Genomic DNA, 25,077 nt, shown 5'->3' on the forward strand with positions numbered 1-25,077 from the left:
CATACTTTCCTTCCTTCCTCCCCTTTTCCCCTTCATCGCTCGCTGTCTAAATACATGTCAGTCTGTTATGAAACACAGACTTCTGTCTTCTGTCTGTCGCTCTGTAAACGCCTCATAACGCTCTAATATTATATAGCAATCCAATAGAGAACAGGCTGCTCTCATTTACTGGCTGATCTGTGACCTCATACCTCCAACTCCAAATCAGCTGGTTAAAAAAAATTTCACTGGTGCCATTCATTTTAGATCACTGCTCTTTGGGAAAACATATATGAAGGTCTGAAATTAAAGTAAACAGCTGCACTTACTCTTACAGATCATTTATACTTGCAAGTAGGTGATTCATTCTGCAGTTTAAACATACGGAATTACACACACAACAATGTTCCTGAAGTGAAAGTCAACTATATATGTTTGCATGTGCATACTATGCATTTTAACCACAAAGCTACCAGGATAGCCAAGATTCAGAACATTTTTGATTAAAACCAGACCTGAGCTGACTTTAGACAGATGTTTTTCTTTTCTTTGCTTGCATGTCGACCACAACAGTTATACACAATTATTAGTTTCAGCTTACTCTACTGCCATAAAATGGACAAAAAACAGCACTTTTAAAACCACCTACAAGATCTTGAGATCCTGCAAAAAAGTTACCACATATTAAACTAATTATTGTGTCAACACTATAAACCAGAGTCAAACAGCTGTACAGCTGTTTTGGTCACATCTGCATACGACTACAGAACACGAACCTCTTATTAGCACAGCCATGTGTGACGATTATAATACAGTGCATGTGAGTGTGTTTCCTGTCGACTGCTGACTGTGCACCAACACTCATTCTAAGGATCCTCAAACAGGAAGAGAGGAATAAGAGAAAACGACACGTACTCCGTCTTTTTACTACTCTTCGTCCCAAGAGATTTGTTCTGGTGGTGAGAACAGCGCTTACATAACAAACAACAACAACAACACACACACAGAGACACACTCGCGCACACACACACACTAACGCACACCCACATGTGCCTGGGATCCAGGGAAACGATGGGACAGTATGAGAATGTTCTGGAAAGAAAAAAGCTTCCAGGAACCACAGACAGACCAGAGACTGTTAAAGGAGCAGTTCAGTTTGAATAAACAGGTCCAGTTCTGATACAAGTTGACGAAGCGTTTCAATGAGTTCTAAAGCATAGATTTAAAACACTGCTTATGACTCAATACAATTATTAGATTACATATTGCTCTGAAGGTATCAGTATGCTTCAGACAATTACACACTGTAAACAAACACACACACACACACGGTCAACACAGAAGTTTGACCATGTGTTTAAAAGTGAGAAAATAACTCTGGTTCAAACTTCTTCTACACACTTTCATCATCTTTAATCATGTACATCATTGACAGCTTTCAAAGGAAAGACTGTCCCAAAATATGCACCATTTTCCTTATCATATTTCATCCGGCTCTTTGAAAGCTATCAAGCACTTTAGATTCTTATCCATCACACTGTCTTCAGGGAGGCATCTGATTGGTCCCAAGGTAATATTGCAACACAATGATGATGACTGCAAACATACGGCCAGACTCCTAAAGATCCTCCGAGACAAGAGGAACAAAGTGTCTTGAAACATGCTGTGGCCTCTACAGAGCCCTGATGTCAACATCATGAAGCCAGTCTGAGATTTTTTTGAGAGAAAAGACGCCGAAGGACACTAAATGCACAAAATCTCCTCGAAGTTTGGATTAACCCACTGTGTGCAAGTGTAAATAAAAAAATTATACAGGATATGGATTGATTTAGGTTTTTTCCTATTTACAGCACTTTGTATTAGGTTAACTGACAAATTATACATTCAAATACTTCAGTCAGCATTTTTTTTTATCTTAAGAACAAGGAAACAATCTGGATGAAAATTGGCTCAATCCAAGGGTGTTTTCAAACTACTACTCATTATTTTGGCTTGTGTGAAAGCTGTCACTCAGACTCAGGTGTGGGCTATACAGCTGGAGTGAAAAAGGAGGCGATAGCACCATTACAAAAACTTAACGACAATCAAATTAATCTGCTGATGACAGTTTAAAAACTCTCATTATAATATGCCTGCAAAGGACATCTCTACATGCTCATGCATGCATATCATTTAGTAACAGTATATCATGAAGGCAAGAAAGCATGTAAGCACACAATTACAAGGGATTCCCCTGATCAATCAGCAAAAATCCCCAATCATCAGATCCAGATGTAAATATCTGGAAGTAAAAGCTAAAATGTAAAAGCTAAGATGTTCATATTTTGTCTCATATTCATCTTTTGATGTAAAACCCAAATGTTTTCAGTCCACGGCAAAAATAAAGGAATTGGCCTCACTGTTCCAATACGATAGGAGGGCACTGCATTTTAATGTGAGATGCTCTTTTTCTCGTATTTTACCTGTAAGTCTTTGCTCATAACGAGTGGTCGAATTATGTCTGAATTGTTGTGGATGCCACCACATAAATACACGTAGCGAACAAATTAAGTGCAGACTGAGTGATCTGCTGACCCCACCTGGCCTCCGATGATCCACCGAATAAGCAACACCAAAAGTGTCTAATCAACAAATTACTTGAAAAATGTTGCTCTTCTTGGCACATCTGAATCATTTGAGCAACACAAACACATATCTGACATAGCTGAATGCTTGTTAGCTTTATAACAATGTTCTCTGGTGTCACTGACAGCTCATGAATTAAGAGTATTATTATTGAAGACCAGTATTGGGTAAATTATTCGGAAAGCTGTCCACCATTAAAGGGTTAATCTGCAGCATTCATAATAAGGTTATTTCACTCCTTACTTTATTAAAATAACTCAGATGTGTGCTCCATCAAAAGTGCCTCTAAAAGGACCAGTGTGTTAGATTTACATTTAAGTATTTGCTAAGAAACATGGAGATACAACATGGCAGATTTAATGTAAGAGCAACCACTTTGGTATAATATAAAGGTAGCAAAAATACAATAAATATCATGATTCTGTTGACAGATCTCTACATTCTACACATTGGACCTTTAAACTGTTCCAAATTTGACCACACTAGAATCCAGGACCATTCTTCCCTTTTCATTATTTTGTTCCCAATTTCAACTGACACCTTTCAGAGCAGCACAACAAACTCAGAGGTACTGTATGTGCTGCTGCACTGCTCCCTGCCAATGTCGCTTCCACAGAGAGCTGTGTTTACGTAATGGATGTTAGCTGTCTGTGATGCAACTCAGAGCATTTGAACAAGGGAAAAACTCTTCTTTTTGATAAGCACATCAGAAGTTTTTTGGTCATCAAGAGTTTGTTTTTCTCTGGCACTCCTCTCTTCTTCTGACTCCTGACTTAGTATGCAGGCCTACACACCCCTTGTGACTCATTTAGTTGTTATCTGCAGATAACAAGAAAGTTAACTTTGTGACTAAGCATTTACAAACAATATCTGCGTATGTATGAACAGTCATAGCCACTGTCAGGGTCCATGATGCACTGCATCAGGTTGAAATCAATCATACAGTTTAATAACCTGGTGGTCTTTGACTGATAAACTGAAAAGAATCCTGGATCTCATTACTTTTTGCACAACATTTTTGGGCAAAAATAGAAAAACAAAGAAAAGCGAATCTGCAGCCAGACTATTGGCTGTCTGCATGGCTTTCAGTAACAAGGAAGTTGTGTGAAATTCCTCTGGTCTGCACCAGAGATGGGATTGTGATGCTTATGTTAACATCTGCTGCCCTAACCCTACAGTTTTAGTACATAATATAGTTCATAATTATACATACACATACACTGGGAATGCAGCCACCGCATGAATTAAATGATAGCAGTTCATTCATAACCATCTGACAAATACTCACTACACATTTACAAAAAAAAAAACCAGCTTGGCTTCCTCAATACGTTTCTGGGTGTGGACAAAAGTTATACAAGAGTGAATTTTATTTACAATGTAAATTACAAGACAGAGCTGGGATCATGTCACTTTTGCACCAGTCAAGGTAACTGGCCACAATGTGTTTTATTTGACGTTTATTATGTGATTTGGGGTGTTTAAAGGGATTAACATTATAACATTTATACAGTGGAGACTCCAAATAGTTTCACTGATACCAAGATACCAATGATACCAAGACACTCCTATTTAAATGTGTATTATTTGTTAAATTGTTTATTAAAATGAGTGTCAACACGTTAATATGAAAGACTGCAGGTTACATAAAGTTGAACTAATCTAAAAGCTTAAGAAATGTGTCACCATAGCGACAACAATCTGCTACTGCAACAAGTAAGTAAAGTAAGCTTATAATCCAGTTGAACGCTGGTGGAGCCTTTTTTTCTATCAGTGGTGGAACCGGTATTGTCGATCAACACTTTTCTTGATCTTAAAGACAACATTCACCCATTCATACTCACATTCATATAATACTCCATCCATATATTTACACACCACTGGCACCAGGCATCGCAATATGGGGTTCAGCAGTTTGCACAAGGACACATCTACATGTGAACTATAGAGACGAGGATCAAACAACAATCTTTCTAAGCCACAGTCGCCTGCAACTCCAAAAATATGAATGTGTGAAAAATGTGTTGGAGGCTGTGTGAAAACCTTAGGGCCAAGATTTTTGACATGTATTTACAAAAGAGAGCAAAAGCAACTAGAAGTTCAAGAACAAAACCACACATGAAGAAGGAAATTCTACTCAACACCAAGTCCACATTAAAGTAAAGGAATTAAGACCACTTGTGCGGAGTAAATCAATTGTTGTTTCACAAACCGGGACCAGTAATGAGCCAAACTACTAGCATGGCAATCAGCTTTAAAGGGTCTGAGATACATTCAACTACGGAGTGATTCATCTTCTCACACACAGAGGATCTTTGGTTTACAGCACCAAGGCAGTTAAACTGTCAAGAAGAAGCGATTCAGCCATGTGTGTGTGTGAGCCTGTGTGTGTTCAATTAGCGATCCAATACCTTCATGCAAACCCGAGTTTGAAAATGAAAATGGGCCAGAATGTTAGCCCAGCAGGTCTCTGTGTGTGTGTGTGTGTGTGTGTGCGTGTGTGTGTGTATGTGGGTCTAGGACAAAAAGATCTTTGTCCTTGCTGGCAATGTTGGCCAGGCAATTGGCAGAACAGCTAAAAGGGTTGAAGGACCCCACAAAACACTACATTACACTGAGAACAGGACACACACAAACACACTCTTTGAACTTCACTTCCTTTGAGTTGGGACATGAACCTCTGAGCCTCTCATCAACAGCATGGCTAATCCTATGGCTTTGGTAAAGATGTGATCAGCTAAAATAGTTTCAGTTAAGGATGAAGACAGTGGCACAATGACAAATACTAAATCAGATGCAGGGGCACTGTAAATATTGTACAGGTACATACTCGTCAAAGCGTAGTTGGGGTTCTCCAGCTCCATGCGCTGCATCTGGGCTCCCAGGTAAACCTGTAGGTGATCCATGGGAAATGATGCCATTAGAAAAACAACAGGCAGCTTCATGTGGTACTGACCAGTAAAGTTAATTCTGAACAACCAAAAATTCATGCTGGTCAGATATTGTGTAAGTTTTCTGCAGTGAGTCTAAAACTTTCATTACTGCACTTTGATTTATGACAAATACCTGTAAAACTAACAGCATTTCACATCAGCCTCAGCTGTACTTTGTTTGCTGCTATTTTTTAAATCTTAGTATGCTAACACTCTTATAATATGACAGTGAAGGGGGTAACCCTTTTCAGCTTTTTCTCATTGAGAAAATTGTACTGTCCCTAAAATACTTTATATAATAATACTAATAATTTGATTTTATTTAGTTAAAGTTTCACATTTATTTTAGTTTTAAGTTTGCTGGCAGTGTTTTCACACTGCTGTTGTTAGTACCTTGATGTCAATGCCTCGTGCGGAGGAGAAGCCATTCAAAAACCTGGAAGGAACCTTCGAGGCGAGGTCGGGTTCTTCTCGACCAAAGCCAAGATTTAATAAAATTTCTTCAGGATCCTCCTCGTATAGGTCCAACAGCTCTGACACACTGTAGACACACAGATAGACATACAGGTCAGGCACTCAGTCAGTAAGTCATTCAGCTGGTTAGTCATTTAGCTGGTGAGTTAGTCTGCTGGTTAGTTTAGACAGTCTAACCACAGGGTAAGTAGGACTTCCTCTGGGTGCTCCTCTGTGTGCTCCATCACCTCTGAAACTCTACGAAAACACAGACAGCCAGTTAGTACTTCTCACACACAGCTCCCCGTTAGGCGGTTAGTGTGTTCATAAGATAGTTAGTGTATTATTTATAGTTAGTTAGGCGGGTTAGTAAGAGCGATTGTTCTGCTTTCCTGGAGATGGCAACAATGTTCTGCCCCTGCCCAGCTCCTCAAAAAACCCAATAGTTAGACACCAGTAGAAACTTGACAAACAGGAAAAGATCAGTCCCTCCAGGAGATCATCTTGGCATAAAAACGATAAAAATCGTTGTGTTGTTGTTTTTTTTAACTTAAATGTACAGTATGCAGGATTCTTTTGGCATTATTGAGTAGTAATTCTATAATAAGTGATCTGAGGGTGAATGACACTTCTGCACCTCCTCTAGGCTCTATATATAGCTTAATAACCTTATTTGTGCCATGAAAGGAGGCACATCAGAGACTGACATGAGACTGTGGCCAATCACAAGGACGTCCAGAGAGAGTGGACTCGTCTATTGGCTCTTCTACTGCACCAGTTCAGTAAACAGCTCGCTTCCAGTGCAGCACTGGAAGCACAGTCAAAACTGAAAACTTTACAAAAGTTTATAAGAGAGACAGACAATAAATGCAATAAGGCACATGATGAGATATTGCCTTGGGTCATCTATAAAGTTAATAACCATGTGCATGTGTCTGTGCTCTTCTGATGTAAGGAGTTCAGGAAAGGTAGCAGTGATCCAAATGAGTATTTTAACAACAATTGCATGAACCTCCACAATCAACTATTTTCCAGCTATCTGGTTGAGCTTAGTTAGTTATTTGTTCAAAAAAAATGTCCATTGTTCCATTAGCATTTCACTGGATCTCCAGAATTTTTCTCTTGAATTGAATAGGGTAACCTTAGTGCTTACATGCCATAATGCTACCAAGGGCTCCATAATACAAATTCCTAACTCCTAATTCCTTTGTCGCAGTGTCAACTACTTCAATTTCACAGCCTCAGTGTCTTGTTTCAGTGGCAAACCATTCTTTGAGCTTAACCACTTTTCTGCTAAAAAATGTACAAACATTGCAACTTTTCACATAAACTGCAGGGACTGATTTTCATTTGTTAGTAGATCAGAGATTCCTGGAGGGACTGCATGATGATAGTGAACCTGGGTTTGTATTCAGCACTGCCAAAATAACAAACATGTAATTTCATGTTATTACAGTTTGACATTACAGGTGAGCAGACAAAACAGCTAAAAGTCTTTGAAGCTATTCATTTTCATTTGACAGTAACGGTTTAGATGAATGTCAGGAGGATGTGCAAATTTGTAATTTGCTATAAAAATAATTGTCATAACCTGGCATGAACAGTTTATCACAGTAATCTTTCCTCTTCTTTCGTTTTTCTGAAGCTTACGTGTGTTTTAGAAAACAAGTAAATATCTTCACAAATAACATTAAAGTCCATCTTTGTATTAAGATGGACTTAATAGGGACAATAATTCTCTATTGAGTTGGAGGGGCATTAGATACAGCTACATTTACAAAACACATGAAATAGGCAAAATGAGGGCTTTGCATTTAGTCCCCCATGATTTAAAGTAAAATTACATTAGGAAAAGGTCATTAAATTGTTAGTGGGATAAGAGGGCAATCGAGAAATATTAGTATATAGTAGTAATAGTTCAATGTTCATATGGGCAACTTAATATATGGTTTAAAGAATTGTGGACAACATTGGAACATTGGACTTTGGAACTCTGTGTTTCTCTCCGTCAGCGCTCTGTTGGCTTTCCAACATGAATCTGATGGTTTTCATTCTGTACTCTTTCATCCAGAAAACTGCTGCAGAAACATCTGCTGCCAAACTACACTGAACACAGCCCAGGAGTCTCTCAAAATGTTGTCACATTCATCCCAAGACGGGTTACCAATGATGCGCCACAGCCCCTTTGAACAATTACACACAGTATTCACCATTCACCTTCAATTATTGGAACACCACCCAAACCCTGACACCATCAGCCACATCTTCCACCCACCACCAACCAGTAATGAGAATCCTAAAACCCTAATATCACCAACAGACCACCAGTTCAACAGCAATCATCCAAACACTTGTCTACTAATGTCTTAATTAATTTTGAATATAATTATTCAGGCTATTTATTTACCAAAACCTGCTCCATTGAGAACCTTAGGGAAGGTTTGTTTCCATTATTTCTAACAGAAAAGTGACACTATGAGCTGTTGCATGATTCAAACCAGTCAAAGGGGATTTGAGATAAGCCATAGTACCTGTTACTTTAGTCTACCCCATGCTTGACGAAAGACAGTTTAAAAAACATCAGGCAACATTTTATAATGTCAGTCTTTGAGAGGGTTTCTTTTAAGTAAAAGAAAGGTCAGCTTACTGTAGCTTTTAACATCACTGTGGATCCTCTTTCCAGTAATTTTCTCACTATGCAAACCTAATCACCTTCATCATTTTCATAACTGAATGCTGACAGGGCCACCCTCCTTGTGACTAACTGCATTAGCTATGGCTTTTTCACAATGAAAACCATGCTACATGAAGTGAAACAACAGCAGTATGACATGTTGGGTTAGCATTAGCTGTTGGGTTAGTGCAATACATGAAGTGAAACAACAGCAGTATGACATGTTGGGTTAGCATTAGCTGTTGGGTGGCTACTGCTACAAATATCCTGACACAAATGTTATAGACTTTCCTCCTCTTGCTTTACTTTGGCACAAACAAGTTCCTTGTTCCTCCATTTAACTGGTTTGAAGTTTATAACAGCTTGTGTCTCCAGCCCTGTGACATTACTGTATTACATCCAACATAATCCTCCTTGACTGAAGACTGACCTGGACACGGTGCTGCTCTTCCCAGATCCTGTCGAGTTCATACTTCTTCCTCTTTCCTTATACTGACTCCTCTTCTGTTCCGCAGCAAAGCCAAAACTACACACGCAAACAAACACGCAGACGGACACACACAATTTAAAGAGAGGAGAATTTGAGTTATCAGTCAGCTAATACTTTATTTAATGACTCTAAAGGGTACATAAGTTAAACTCTTTAAATCTTGTTAATTTCGCTCTATTTGTTTTGTTATTTTGTTAGAAAGTTGAGGCTATGACGGCACCTCCCTCCCACATTTTACCACCCTGATAAAAGTAGAAGTGGCATCTTCAATTCAAATTTTACTAGATTTTCACATACAATTACAATAATGTTATCAATCGCGCTGCCATACATTTTCTGTCAATCAACTAATCAGTTAATGAATGTATCATTTCAACTCTTCAAGAATCCAGACATGACTGCAATAATGTAGGGAACTTACCAGGAATCAGCTTTCTTGTTACTGGACTGAAGATGGTTGGCTGCAGAAAAAAAAGCAACAATATGTATGCGTCATTAAAAACAGAGATATGATTACATCTCTCATGAATTGATTTTAATTAGTGCAATTTCCGGCCTCTTTGTTAAATCAAAATGACATTTACCACAAAAATCTGTGTTTTTTGTTTTTTTTTATATACAATGTATCTTTAATTTCAAACCAAAAGCAACAACTCACTTGTAGCAGACAACTGTTAATTTTACTCAGTGTAGTGTTAGAAATGACAATGGTGATGACCAATGACTATAAATTTTTATGGTAACTATTCTGTCATTCAAATTATATAATTAAACTTCATTCTGTCAGAGAAGTGAACGTCAGCACCAGCTGCAGGTGTGACAGCTGATTGCTCTAACAGTTAAGGGGAACCTGTTGGGACCTGTTCACCTGCCATTGTGTGTCTGAGTGCATGTCTCTCTTTTCACTTAATTTCTTCTTCCTTCTTTGAATCCACTGTGTTTTCTTCTATGATGGACAGCTGGATTACAGAAGCCAAACAAGATGATGACTTGCCTCTTTACACTAATTCAGTTATTTACTTCTACTCCATTCACCCATACCATTTTAATTTACTAATTCACTTCCATATTATCCCCACCATAGCTCTTTAATCCACTCCCATCCTGTCCTGATAACGTTCAGCATCATTACAGTCCACCAGAACTGTTCAAACATGACATCTCTCAATGTGATTTAGGCCTCAACAGTAAGGACAACAAAAGGAGGTGCAATTTATGCTGACAGAGGAAGTAGACAGTGAGACTTAACTCAAGAGGTTATTGAGGGGGGTTTAACAAACACTTAACCCAGATCTAACATTAGATTTTCATCCTGATGTCATCAACAATCACCTAGCTTGTTCAAACAAAATGTACATTATATACAATATGAATCTGTAGACTTAAATTTATGAAATTCCCTTTACAATTGTTTTACTCCATTTTTTTTCTTTATTATAAAAGTAACTTCACATTACATTATGTTATGTTACACTACTTTTATTGAGCTGATCCCACTATGATGATAAAGTCACATACATATTGCTTGATTGTGAAACTCTATTTATTTATTTACTATTATAGCTTTAAATGTTGCCGCAGCATAAAACACGGTTTTAGCAATAGACAGACTTCAGTAGGGGATATGTATTTGATAAAATAGTATCCTTCATCATCTGCTATGAAACTATGTACTGTATATAACAGAAGGCCTTTCTCCTGCTCATACTGAACTTCAATCTACCTGACAACTAAACCTTGAAGATCAGTTCTTTTTCTCTTTAATTTTTGAGAACCAATTTACCCATATTCTTCAGACTTATTTTAAAAGAAGAAAAATCTATGGGTACGTTTTCATGCAAGTTTTCATCATATTAGACAACTGCAATTATGTTGGCACTTCAACAACATTCCAAGAGTTTCTGATCAGATCTACAGAACCTCTGACCCCTTAAGTTTCAACTCATTAGCATCTATTCAGTCTTCGGCTGACACCTGAAATTTGTCAATGTTCAGTAACATAAAGTCATTACAGTCTATTGTGCACTCAATAACAAATGCTCCCTCATGCCATCAGAGCCATTACTGAGGTATTCACAGCATATCAGAGGAATGATGAAAAGACACGCAAACACACTGTGAGGACTGTCAATCATGCATGAGTTGTATTTCCACACCTCTGCCACTGTTTACTTATCCTCCATAAAGAGGCAGGACTGTGGAATGAAGATGGAACAGGGTATCACACACTGTTTTGTTGATACTACTGACACTGTTATGATTGTCAGACATCACAAAATGCCTTTGGGGTAATGTACTTGGTGAAAAAAGGGTGCGTCAATCCTGACTTACATATTTTTTTTAGTTTAAGAGGAATTATTTAAACTGTTCAGAGGTGATCTTAAGTATTGTGATTTTACATAAAGAATAACGACCAACCAACCCCCTTACAAACATACTGTATTTCCCATTTGACATATAAATTTCTACTTTCCTTTTGGTTGCTGCAGGTTTTTTTTGTGTTACTTTCATTTTTGTCCTTAATTCAACCTGTCTCAATATTGTTTCAAAATGGATTTACTGGGATATTTCAAATGTTTTAGAACTGATGTCCAAAAACCTATTATTATTATTTTTTTTTTTACTGTATACTGATTACTGATCAGTGTGTTTTGTCTGTTCTGAAAAAACTATTTTGTCTGTGGTTTAATTTGTTCATCTCTGAAAATCCCATGAACAACGTTGGGGGAAAGCAAACAATGAAACATAGCATATTATCCAAAGATATATACACTGCACCCTCTGCTCACTTTGGCTTAAACTTGCTGCTGTTTTCAAAAGCCCTGCCTCAGTCCCTGATTCCCCCCTACATGGTGTGGATTCTATTGTCACTCCCCACTCTCTGCTGTGCTGAGCTTGGCCTTTCCATGTGGGGAGTGATGTGGTCAGAGCCAATACATGCAAGCTGACTAGAGAAAAGTTTGTTTCAGGCATGCATTTCCTGCTTGTTCTTTGATACAGTTAATAATATTAAGGCAAGTTCCATGTCTACATTCTTATCCAGCACACAGTAATCAGACATGCATCAAATTATTCCCAAATTCAGCCTGCTGCGTTACAATGACCACACACATAAGTCATCAAGCACTTCAAGGACAAGAACAAGAAGTGCTGCATATTTATTTCGAATGTCTAAAACCTTTGCACAGTACTAAATATTTAACTATCTAATGATACTCATTAATCAACAGATCGTTTATATATCATACTAACATTTTTAACTGTCCTCTGTCCAATTATACACAGTTGAGTGTACCTAAAGAGTTGAGACATGAAAAAGCTTCTGTTAGTAGCCTTCATTCAGGGTCTCAGAATATCATTTTTTATGTAAATGGTGTGCGTGTGTCACGTTACCCAGTCCATGTTAGGTGCAATACAATTTTAGCATGACAATGGAAATCAGCCACACCATCAATTAATGGATTGAACCTAATGTAATTATGAATGAGTTGTAGTCATATGCCACAGCATTTGACCAATTTTACTCCAAGATTAGTCCAGTGCTAGTTCTATAAATCCTGAATTATCTTCAGCAAATTCAATGAAAAGGTCAGTCATTATCCTCAGTCTGACTGACAAGTTAGCCGAACTGCTGAGATATACAAAAACTATTTTTCTTTTAAAGTCTTCTTTTTTTTCAATCCCACTTCACTATTTCCATTACAGCAAGGTTTGAAGTTAATGATTAGTTGAATGATTAGATGTTAGGGTGCAGCCCTACCAAAGTCAACCTTCTCATAGGACTGACCAGACATGGTCAAAATGTCAAAATGTTGCTGAAGTCATCGGTTAAAATATAGAATTATCTGACTATTAGGGGAAACTGTTAACAATGAGCAGAAATCTCTAATCTTGTTTGTATTGTAATTTTTTTCTTTGCACTAACCTTCAGCTCCCAGCGAAAGGTCATCTTCAAAGCTGCAGCCGTTCCTCAGCACTCCTGTTCTCACACAGTACACACACAAAACAGTTGTGAAATACTTTCACTAACAGATCCAAAGTAGTATCAATAAAGAAGAATTAAGATTTCTTAAACAATTCTAATAAGACAAAAGCTATGACGACTGTTTGCAAGTATGCAGTCATAAACCTAAACAGTCTGTGGTCTTAAAAATGTAATAAACACAGAGAAAATGTTGATTACCTCTGTTGGGAGAAGCACTCTGATCATCTAGAGAGGCTCTAATGGGAGTCCTGGACATTGGATACAGAGTTACACATCAACCCAAACCATAAACTGACAATTTAAAACACAAAGCACTAACAGACCACACTATCAGTGAGGTCAGGACAGCTCTTAGAAGCATACACAAATGTTGCAAATCTACAATGACCAGAAATCCCAGTTTGCCTGAGATTGTGCCAAGCCCAGATAAATCACTTTCAATCACACTGCCAATATTCATTAGCATTACCCTTAGCACTAGCATATCATGCATTATTTTAAAATGGATTATGCTAGCTTGCTGAATTGTTAGCCACATTGAATACTGAGTCTTTTGGTATCCATGTTGCTGTTGCCTAGCAGCTGTGTTTTCACACTAGAACGCCAAACATACTTACGCATGCAGGCCTAAACAACTTCTAATGTTGTAAACATGAGCTAACAGGTTTCATTTGAAAGCAGCAAAAGTACCAGTCAGGCTGTAATAGTCCAAGCAACCCAGGTTAACTGTCAGTCAGGCTAAGTAACCCAGGCAATTTGCCTTTAGGGTTAATGTTACCTATTCTAGTGCTGTTGGGTTTAGGCTGAAAAACATGCCAAGTAGCTATTAGGATAAGGCCAAGCAATTCAGGCAAAACAACTTTCGCCAAGTACACTAGCCCACACTAACTACCTAATAAGGCTATAAGCTAGTTAACTATCCAAGGCTAACTCCTGCTCAGGCAAAGCTATTTGTGTTTGCTGATATACTGAGATGTAAAGCAATCTAAATTCTGTTTTTGGTTGACTACTGATCTACAAAAGCTCTATTGACCAGACAAGGCGCCCTACATTAATTAGCTGGTCAGGCTCATTCAGTGAGCAGTGTCAGTGAGCGAGCAAGTCTGAGCTGCAGCCTGTACTTACTCCATGGAAACACTCAGCTGTTACACAACCTGCAGCTCTTATCAATGGGACAAACTTCATGCCACCGTTTAACTCGCACACATTCAGATGAATGGTTGTGTAACTTTATGCAGCTGTAATGTTCACTAATCCTCCCACTTTCCACCGGCAGCCATGTTGGCCACTGTCCCTGGATCAGCGGCTGTTGCTATAGTTACGAGTGATTCTGATTCTGCTGGTCATGTTACCACAGTGATGTTGCAGAGGACACATTCGAGCCTGAAGGTGGAAAATGCTGTGCATGTGTGTGTGAGTGTGTGTGTGAGTGTGTGCAATCATGTATGTGTAAATGTGCGTTTGTGTATGCGTGTTTAAGTATGATAACAGTGTTGACTCAGCAAAAGGAACACCTCCTCTGTTTACTCTGCTTTCTTTTTCTCTAGACTTTTCCGTCTTCTGTCAGCTCCTTCCTTTCTTTTTTCTTCCTTTCTCCCACATAGAGCTGGGACTATCCCAGATCTATGTGCCCTATCTCTAGGTGTGGTCAGCTTTTTGTGTGTGTTTGTTCTGTATGTTGTATGTCTAGGCGTTGGCTGCATGTTGGTTCTACGTCAGTAGCTGATAACACTGCGCCTAAATACACACACAGCTTTAGACTCTCAGAAAACATCAATAAACCAGGAAGCAAGAAAGCCAGTTAGCCAATCAGTCATAATACAAAAGACCATGAATTTTTCATGAATTTAACTGTTCTGTCAGTGGTCAAGAAATTTAATTAGCAGCAAATGGCTTCTAAAAAAAATCAAAACGTGTAGATTAAAGGACATTAGAAAAACATTGGTATGGTCATTTAATCAGATGGTGAATAAATACTGTACCCGCATTCTATCAGCCAGCTGGTGATCTTGTTAGGAACTTGCCCTAACAAAGAGAGAGACAGATGAGCATGTTAAAGTAATAAGACAGCGACAGAAAGCACCATTCAACAGTGATTATACAGTGCCATAAAACTGCCGCTAGATTCTCTCAACCAATTTACTAAATGATCTACATCCAGTTCCTGACACCTTCAAATGCCTTTGTTTGCTCATCCAACTATCCAAATACAAATCTTTATAGAAGGCATGAGTGGATGACATAATTAAAGGATCCTCAAAGGTTTTGGGGGCCAGGAACCTCTTACTTTTACAGGGGAACAAATTATCCAAGGATCCACCTAATAATCTAAACATCAGTTAAGCATATTTTTACTGCCATTTGTACTCCTAGTTTCAGCAGTGCATCTTGTTCTTCACAAATTACCATGGAATGCTTTCCAAACAACTGTGATGCCACTGTCGACTTCACAAAATCTAATTGCGGTCACAGGTGTGTTAAAAAATAATTGAATGACTTGATGTTGTGGTGCAGCCCAATGTCTGCAGCCCAAAATGATTTTTTTGACTGTAAGGGGAAACAGGTTGAAGGACTTTATCTGCATAAAGCCACTCTGAGCCCATCATCACCAGTGAACCATGCTTACAACAGCCACATATTTTTACCAGCTCAGTATAACTTCACTTATGACAGTGTTCAGAAGTTTGAATATTTCCTCATTCACTGTTCTGCCAGATACGGCAAACCTGATCATTTAATACTCATTATTTAACCAACCCCCAAGCTGTGAATTAAGGACCCCACTTTGAGAATCACTGACTTAAGATATTAATCAATTAACAAAGTCAACTTATCCAGAAATATTGCACCTTTTGAACAAAAAAAGAGCATTGATCTGATGATGGTGCTAGATGTGAAGTGAAGAGGGCACAAAAATCATTCATAGCTCATCTGCCATGTCATTCTGATCGCAGACTTTTGTATTTGTTCAAATGTTACAGATGCATCCTGTTACATTGAACATGTATATTTTCACCAATGTTTCTAACAGCTGAGTCAAAAATCACTCAAAAATGCAAAGTAAAGAAATCACCAAAATCAGAGGAATTTATCATGTTGACATTAGGGATATCTTTACCATATTTAAAGACTCTTGGTCTGATTGTTTTGAGGTAATATAGTCTGAACAAGCAATGGTATGGCTACAAGAGTGACGTTTTTATTTATCTATGTAACAGGATGCATCTGTAACAGAGTGAACAAATACAAAAGTCTGTGATCAGAATAACATGGCAGATGAGTAAATGTTTGCCTGATGTCACTTTTAAAACCACAATGATTGTTGAAGATATCAATTCAGTCTCTTTCAACTTTTATATCACAATTAAAATAGTTTTAGTTTAATCTATTTATCAATTATTGTAGATAATATGAACATAAGCAGAATATCCTGTGAACAAAAATATCTAATACTCAGATAATAAAAAAACAGTATAAAAACAGAAAACAAGAAAGAAATCATCTTATGCAAGGAACTGAAAATGAAAACAGTTTTAACAGTCCAAGTAGTGTCTACAGCACCCACCCATTTTTTAAATATGCCTTAAAAAAACTATACCATTGGCCTTCCTGTTCAGCAATTTCATGTTACTTATTAGCCAACATATATGGTGATACTGATAGAACTGGGAAAAGATAAACCTGTCTGACACAGCCCCATTCAGCACTGATTAAGCACTCTCCTGAGGTGTGTGCTAGATGGCATGAAAGTGATACCGTATATACTTAAATATTTTAAATATTGTGTTATGTGGAATATTATAAATATTTATTTTTAAACATTGAAAATGTCCCATTTACGGCACTGCAAGCTCAGGAAAGCAGAGGGTTAAGGTAAAGGTTAATTGAAGCAGCATTAATAGGTGCCAAGAGGTGATCTCAGTCTAACCTGCTTCTTCTGAGGCTGTCTGTGCATCTCCGTCGCTCTGGTTCTCTTCAGGACTCTGGGGGCCACTGTGCTCCTGGTCTGATTCGTGCCAAATGGAATCTTTGCTCTGAGCCCATGCCCGGCGCCGCAGAGAGGCTATGCTGCAGTTTGGCTGCTTCCGGGGATCTGAGAATCAATTATGCAAACAATTTGTCTTGCAGCTTGTCTCCTGAAATGTCAGTCAGGTTTGGCAAGTATTTAACCTGACAAACAGAAACTACAACTTATTCAGTAAAAACTATGAATTCCTCCACAGAAATGAATTAACCCAACTCAAGCCAAGTGATCAGAGGCGTCGGTTCTTGCCCTACATATCATATTAAAGTCATCTGTTTTTTTCTGTCCACCAGTTCATCATAGCACAATAAGGACACGAATGAGCCAGAAATAACAACAACATAAGCTCACTTTACACTGCAAGACAGTGTGGTGTGAAACATTCATTTACAAGTTTTGCTTTGAACTGTGACACATGAATTTGCATCATCAAACAAATTATTGATTTATACTACAGCTTGCTTAATATATTTTTTTTATAACAGGAATACAATAACAATCTTTAGATAACCGGGCAGCCAATAACCCACATTTAATGCAGTATTTTCTGCCGTTTGTTTGTTTTTGGCCAATATGTCTGGCAGGTTTTTCTTTTCCACTCTCTGATAAAGTGTAACAGTCCAATGATAACAAATAACCCAACTTAAAAATGTATTGAATAACACTTATGATCTGTTTCTCCAATCTGAATTCTGTGTATGGACTACAGTGCACCAAAATAATCAAATATTGTCATCAGCTTCAATGCATGTAGCAGCATCTACCAAGCTGAGAGCAAGTATATGTAAACTTACATAAAGAAGTAATATGTTGGTGATTAATTATCACATTTCACATATGTTCATTTCATTATTTCTTAAAAGGGGATGTTACATAACAATACAAACATATACAAAACTTGTCTCTGAGTATAAAGTGTGGGCTGTTTGGACAAAACGGCTGCTTGGAAAGGCCACATGTCCAGTACATTTTCACTTTAAATTCATAGGATTTCGTTAGCTTTGTATTTTCTGTAATGTTTGGATAACATCTGTCCACTGTTTAAGTAAGACAACCCACCTGGAATAGTAGTGGTTTCAATTTCCAGAGCTCCACTCTCCATGTCTGTGTGTGGATAGTTTCAGTCAGTCAGAGCAGAGTGAGAACTCTACAGTAACATCAGCAACAGGGTAGCACACCTGGAAAGAGACAGTAAAATATATATAATATATATTATTTATGAGTGTATTATATTAACTATTCCATTAATCAGGTGGACGAGGACAGGCACAGCTCCAAATCAAAGAGAACATTGCTCCATTACCACTTACTGTGTAAATAAGCAACTGTTTGAGGACAAGCAAACATCATAATATCAGTTTAATGATATGTCAGTGTTATCTTAACAACTTGTTTCCCATGTCGACATGTGGTAAGAAAATAATTCATAGTTGGGATATTGAAATGTTGCCCATATAATTTTGAAATATCTTTGTTATACAGTTACACAGACAGTATCGAGACAACTTTGTACTTCTTTATCTAATTACATCTGATAGCTTTAAATACTTAGGACATGAACTCCTGTATGTCTGAAAAAAGGAAGATGGTCAGTAATTTAAAGGTATTTATCAAGTAAGACACCAAGTAACACCAATTATTAGTTTTAAACATAATCAACAGATACTCAAAAATCAATGTTAGAATTAGCAATATACTTTAAGGCACCTATTTCTTCAGCTTAGTCTCTCAGTAAAAAGTCTCACCAAGGCTGGTCAGAGATATGCACACAAAGCCATCTTAAAGAAATTGAAATAATTTAATTAAAATATGAATGATACTTAAAGGGTATTCATTTTCTTAAAATAAGCTAGAATAAGGCAAGTTTGAAGAAGTTCACTAATGAAGAAGTTCCCAAACGCACTTGGAAAAGGACTCTCTTTTGATACATTCTGCAGTCTCGCCATTAGAGATGTCACTGAAGCTGTGTTTCCACAGAGTGGAACTGTTGAGTTTGGTACAGTATATTTCGGTACAGCTTAGTTTTTTCACCTTTCTAACCCTCTAAGGAATAGTATCAAAATAACCGGCCCAAACCATTCCATTCAATGGCACCCTTCCCTTGGGGTATCAGAGTAAAATGGTACAGCTCCACCCACAACAGTCGGAAAAAAACGACAGAAAAACAACTTGCAACCAGTGTTTTTTCAACATTCGCTTGACATTTTGTTGAGACAATCAGCCACAAACCGAGCTGCTGTATGTCCTCCATTGTATTCTGTTGTGTTGTTGTCCGCGTTCGATGTCTTTGCGCCGGTACGACATCACTCTACATATCTCGCTGACCCAGCCATAGGGCACAGTCCACACCCCATCTACCAAGTAAAAGTATTATTCTCAGTTGAAACACAAGACTGACCCAGGGCTTTACCATTGCAAACCTTACTGTACCAACACCGCATAAATCTTACTCACTGGAGCACAATGCTTATTAAAGCCCAGTTGTATGCTGTAACTTCTGCCCCCAAAACACTCAAATGACATAAGGCGAAAGCACACAATAGCAACAAAGTGCAACATCGTGTAGATGTGCCGGCAATGTATTGGTATTCACTCAGAATTATTCAGGGGGAAACCTAGTGGTAGCTGGTCATGACGTCACTGATAAGAATCTGAACTCTCCTTCAACATGGCACCCATTAGAGAATACATTCGACTGCAGTGACAGTTGTCATTACTTTTCATTCCTTTTGTATCGTTTAATGTCTGACTATTGTATTATCATTATTGATACAATTTTAGTGTCTGTACTTTAAATTGCCCGTTGCTTTGTGCGTGTTCTAGCATCTATTTTCCTCTATATGGGAACCTAAAATGGACATTTTGGGCGTTTGAAGGTGACCTGAAACTAGCGACTGAGACCATTAGCTTCTCAGGAAAACCTTTGCTGACATCACAGATCAAGTGAGAAGTGGACTCATTTTTACTATAGACTTCCACAACAGAGTTCTTTTTGCAACCCAGAGTTCCCCTGGTGGCTATTCAGTATATTGCAACTTCAGGGTAATTTAAATAATAACGGAGTAAACTGGAAGACTACCATTTTTTATAAATGCTCATTGAGAGCAACAGAAGTTACACACTGGAGCTTTAAGAAGAGAAAACAAGGGGATGAAAGTAGAAATGTAAAGCACAGAGAGAGGAAAGGATGGAGACACAAAGGGGCAGAAACGAGGAGTACACAGCACAGCTATATCTAAATGAGAACGTGTGAAACAGGAAACGAGTGTTTAGAATGAAGAACACAACAATTTCCTGTTTGGGAGAGACAGGGGGTGAGAGAGGGATGTGTTTATTTTTAGTTTTACTGTTGAAAATGCAAAACAAACAGGAGAGTCAGAAAACAACAACAACAGAGAAACTTTCCAAAGAGTGTGTGCTCTGTAGCTGTATATCAATGACCACATCAGTCAGCTGTTTTTTTCCCTCATCACACTCCACTGAAGTCCTTGACCCTAAATCTGCCTTTACACCACAAATACTGAACTTAAATAAAGAGTTTATATTGTTGCTCCGCACAGACAACAGAAGGCAGGGCTGGGCAATAATTCAATAACAATATATACCACAATATTATTTTGCTCAATATCAATATTGATATGTTTATACATGTGCAAACAAACACATAATTGATATTGAGTGTTCTGCCTAGATTTGTAAAATGTTTGGCTGACATTTTGTCTGGATAATTATAGACTTCAACTGATTTGAGACTTTTACAATGGTGATGTTTCGGCCATAGCACCCAGCCCTTAAAGGTGAGTTCAAGTTGGACTATGACTGTATAATTAAAGGATTCAATGGTGAAAGAAAGAAAAAAATCCAAAACTTCAATGTCAGCTAAAATGTGTCCACACAACGTGTAATAATCTCGTACAATCTGGTGCTACTTTTAATGTGAAATTGTTGTTTTAAAAAATTCTCCTGAGATTATGTTAAATACTGTACAATTTGAGAGCTGCTTTGCATAGAAGAGGTCTACAGTGAGGCTGTGTGTTAAGTAAATGTTAACATGCTGTTAAACATGTGTACCATTTGCTATCCAGACCATTTCTGTGTTTAACAGGTAAGAATGTTATCAGCACAACAGAAATTCTAAGTTTCACAAAGTGCAGCAGAGGTTGATGGGTATCATTCATTTGGCTAGTATTGGGAATTTTGACTCAGTGATGTAATGAAAAGTTTAACATTTTCTTATTATTGCAGCTCATCCTGAGGAAGACATGAGCAACATCCAAAATTCCACATCTGTCTATGCAATTCACTTTAAGACATTAACTCATAGTGGAACTAGAGGAAAGTCAGTGGATTGATAGAATTATGGTCTTAAAACAATATAAAACAATATGTTCTGGAAAAAAATAATTATAATAATAATTTAAACTGAAATACCGGCCTGTCAAGCCATCTGCTTGTTAGTTCTGTAAAACTGACACAAAACATTGCATTTAAAATAATACTCATGATCAAGATTTTGATATCAAATCAATATTTAAACACAAGGTACACAAAGAGACATAAAAAAAAAAACAGGTGACGCTAAAGTTCAGAGAAATGTAGGATTTAGGTTTATATTTAGGATTACATGTAGGAAAAAACTCAATGAATTATTTTAAACTTTTGAATTTGACATGACAGGAAGAAATAGTCGAGAAAATTTTTTTTAAATAAAATTGTTATTATTATTTTTATAATATTATTATGAGATATGAAGAATATTTTTGATTCATTATGAAACCGGTGAACTCTGCACATTAAGAAATCAACTTTTAGTTTTAACAGTGGAAACAAAAATTAAAAAGGTTTACAGTTGATGGCCCCATGTTAAATTAAATTGGTCTGTCAATTATTTTTTTTCCCCCTGAATGTTAGGATTATTCTAATCTTATAATTAGTTAGTGATTAATCTGTTGATTACTCTCAATATGTTGTTGAATCCTTTGGTTTATGTATTGTCAGAAAGCAATGAAAAATTGATCAAATTCTAAGGTTGAATTTTTTTATAACAGAATAATAAAATTATCAAAATATTAAAGATCAACTTTCTGTTGAAATTGATTAATTAGCTGCTTCCTGTGGCTCTATGTCACATGAGCAAGTGCTAAAGGTAATGCATTGTAAAAATGAGAGAATTGTCTTTCCTCCGTGTTTAATATCATTGTAAACTTAACGTCCGTGAGAAACGATTACTCACTGACCGTGTTTACCAGCCATCTTTGACAGAAACCAGATTTAGAGGTCACTAATGGATGAATGAAATTAAACAATTACAGTTTCTTGCATCATGAACCGAGCAAACACTCCACCTTCAGTGACACCTGATCCCTCATGTCACTGACAGCGATGACGGCAGAAGCAGTTTGTAAACATTCTGAAAGTGGGACAGGGAGCCTGTTTACGTCATAGTTACATCACAGTTACAGAAAACTGCTAGAAGACACACAGGAAGATCAGAGAAAAACTGAACAAAGGCCCAAATTATTCTTTTTTTGTGAGTAGTTGTGGGAGTTTAGTGAGTAGTTGGCCACCAGAAAGAGAAAATATTAACACCAGAAGGATAAGGGAGGTGTTTTTCCTTTGGTGCAATCTTGATACATGAACAGAAAAAAGTTGTCATAGGTTGTGAATAGTAATTTTGGAAGTTTGTGTGAAGCATTCATTCAGTTTAGGTTTAATTATTTAAACTGGAAAGACAATAAAGTTAGAGAGTGTATAATCATTTTTAGTAGATAAGACCGAGCGACTTTCAAACAACATATAAAAGATCATGTAAAGTGATAAAAATTTTGTCACCCAACAGGTGAATATAAAAGTCAGCAAGTAAGATTACATATATATCTATATATATACATCTATATATATACATATACCTACATATACATGTATACATTCAGTATATTTCTTGCAGCTCAAGCAGTCTTTGTGATATGTATATTCATTTTTCTAGTGACAGAAGTGGATGGAGAGGGTAAACTCAAATGGCAGAAAGCAAGCTGGCAACTTCCTCAGTGGTTTAAATAGATCACAAAACCATTGTCATATATCGATATACATACAGTATTATGCCAAGAAATATCATAATATTTTAATATAACAAAGTACAAATACTTTGTTACTGCACTTAATTACAAAATGCATGTATCTGTACATCACTTTGTTATTTATATTTAAATATCTTTGTTACTCATTACTACCAAATAAAATCAGAAGAAGAAGCGTTCTAGTCTTGATGAGCTGCTTCCCTACAAACACACATTCAAAGAACGCTCACCTAAGGTTCTTTTAAGGTTAGTTACAACCAAACCAAAAACTAACGTTTAGACTACAGTTTTGCCGGTCACCCATTCACACATCTTTCATACCCATTCACACACTTCAACATGGGGTTAAGTGTCTTGCTCAAGGACAAATAGACTAGCAGAGCCAGGAATTGAACCAACAACCTTCCAGGCAATTTGCCTTACTGCTGAGATACCATGACTCTATCATTTGTTTAATACATTTACTTCTAAAACTTAAGTACATTTTATATCAGAAAATTATTTTTGATACTTAGGTACAGTAAATGTCATATACTCTAAGACTTTCACTTAAGTAATGTAATAAAAAGTGACTTCAACTTCTACCAAAGTCATGTTCTGGTAAGACTGTGTATCTAGATAGAGTGCATCCCTTTTAGCAGTGCTTTGAATAGTGAAAAATAAAAAATACAACTGTTGAGTAAGTTTTAGAAACATTCTCAAGTTTAAAAAAAAAAAGAAGATGAAGACGTGAGCACGGTGTGCATGTGTGTGTTTGTCGGTGTAACGCCACAAACAACCTCCTCCACCACTGACCCACTCACATTAATGAAGCCATATGTGAATCTGTCACGTCAACTTTACACTTCTGCTGTATGAGCGCCACTCATGACTGTTTGATTCTGGTTCCTGAAAAAGATTCTTTACTTCCAAATAACGTGAAATGACATGCGACATAAACTTGTCCTCGTCTCGCAGAGACACAGACTGTCTTGTTTATCCAGTTTAGTTGTTCCTGTTCTGTTTGACACGGAGGACAGCAACACTGACACTGACACACTGCAGTCGTTGTAAAACCTCTACACAACTACAAACACCAGCTGTACTTTTCACCTGCAGCAGCGCCATAAGCACTGTTTTGGTTTGTTTTTTATCAATAATGTGAGCGGTCAACGCGACTCACCGTCATGTTTCTCCGCAGCGTATGTCTCTGCTCCCGAAACTGTCAAAGTGTCCAGACTCCAAACTTTTCTAAAAAACACTCCAACATTCCTGCTTCCGCTTCCTGAAAGTCTGAAACCAGCTTCAGCAGCAACTACAGCAGCAGTGGCGTGGAAGGAGAGGAGGCGGAGGGGAGGCGTGTCCCCTACAGCCTGCAGCGGAGGAACAGCGACATCTAGCGGGCTCAGTTTGTGCCTACGACGCAGTCATTATTCACATTCAGATTCAGGAAACTTTATTGGTCCCAGGCGGGCAATTCATCTGTAGCATCCCATACACAATGCAAACATACAGACACACAGACAACAGGGACATAGGAAAGAAGGGAGGGGAAAAAAAAGAAAATTATTAGTAGTAGTAGTTCAGTTGTCTGATAGCTGAGGGTATGAAAGATTTAGAGCACCTAATTGTTCTGCTCAGGGGCAAAATAAACCTGCATCCCGAGGGTAGAAGTTTGAACTGAAGATGCCAGGATGTGGTCATGTTCATTGATAATGTTTTTGGCCTTTTTAGCCACCCAATCTCCCCAGATTGAACACAGGTTTTATACAAGCAGAGAAACGCATTCAAGAGGGATGCAATTGTTTTGCGTGGCAAGTTTACATACAAAGTCAATGTACACACATGAGTAGGA

The 25,077-nt window shown here is 37.6% G+C and overlaps 1 protein-coding gene across 1 annotated transcript in view; it reads right to left on the bottom strand.

Annotated features, from left to right (window-relative positions):
• The window catches only part of itprid2 (ITPR interacting domain containing 2), a 37,358-nt gene extending 12,827 nt beyond the window's left edge, over positions 1–24,531 (bottom strand). The window contains exons 1-10 of the mRNA XM_044018345.1: positions 24,406–24,531; positions 18,223–18,341; positions 17,068–17,232; positions 15,122–15,164; positions 13,338–13,387; positions 13,080–13,133; positions 9,576–9,615; positions 9,095–9,190; positions 5,931–6,078; positions 5,435–5,495 (exon numbers count right to left, since the gene is read on the bottom strand). Of these exons, the coding sequence (XP_043874280.1) occupies positions 5,435–5,495; positions 5,931–6,078; positions 9,095–9,190; positions 9,576–9,615; positions 13,080–13,133; positions 13,338–13,387; positions 15,122–15,164; positions 17,068–17,232; positions 18,223–18,265 (700 nt within the window). The 5' untranslated portion in view covers positions 18,266–18,341; positions 24,406–24,531. The remainder of the gene's footprint in view (positions 1–5,434; positions 5,496–5,930; positions 6,079–9,094; positions 9,191–9,575; positions 9,616–13,079; positions 13,134–13,337; positions 13,388–15,121; positions 15,165–17,067; positions 17,233–18,222; positions 18,342–24,405) is intronic.
• Positions 24,532–25,077: the final 546 nt, after the last annotated feature.

The sequence above is a fragment of the Solea senegalensis genome, linkage group LG2, assembly GCF_019176455.1.
Source record: "Solea senegalensis isolate Sse05_10M linkage group LG2, IFAPA_SoseM_1, whole genome shotgun sequence".
NCBI classification, from domain to species: domain Eukaryota; kingdom Metazoa; phylum Chordata; class Actinopteri; order Pleuronectiformes; family Soleidae; genus Solea; species Solea senegalensis.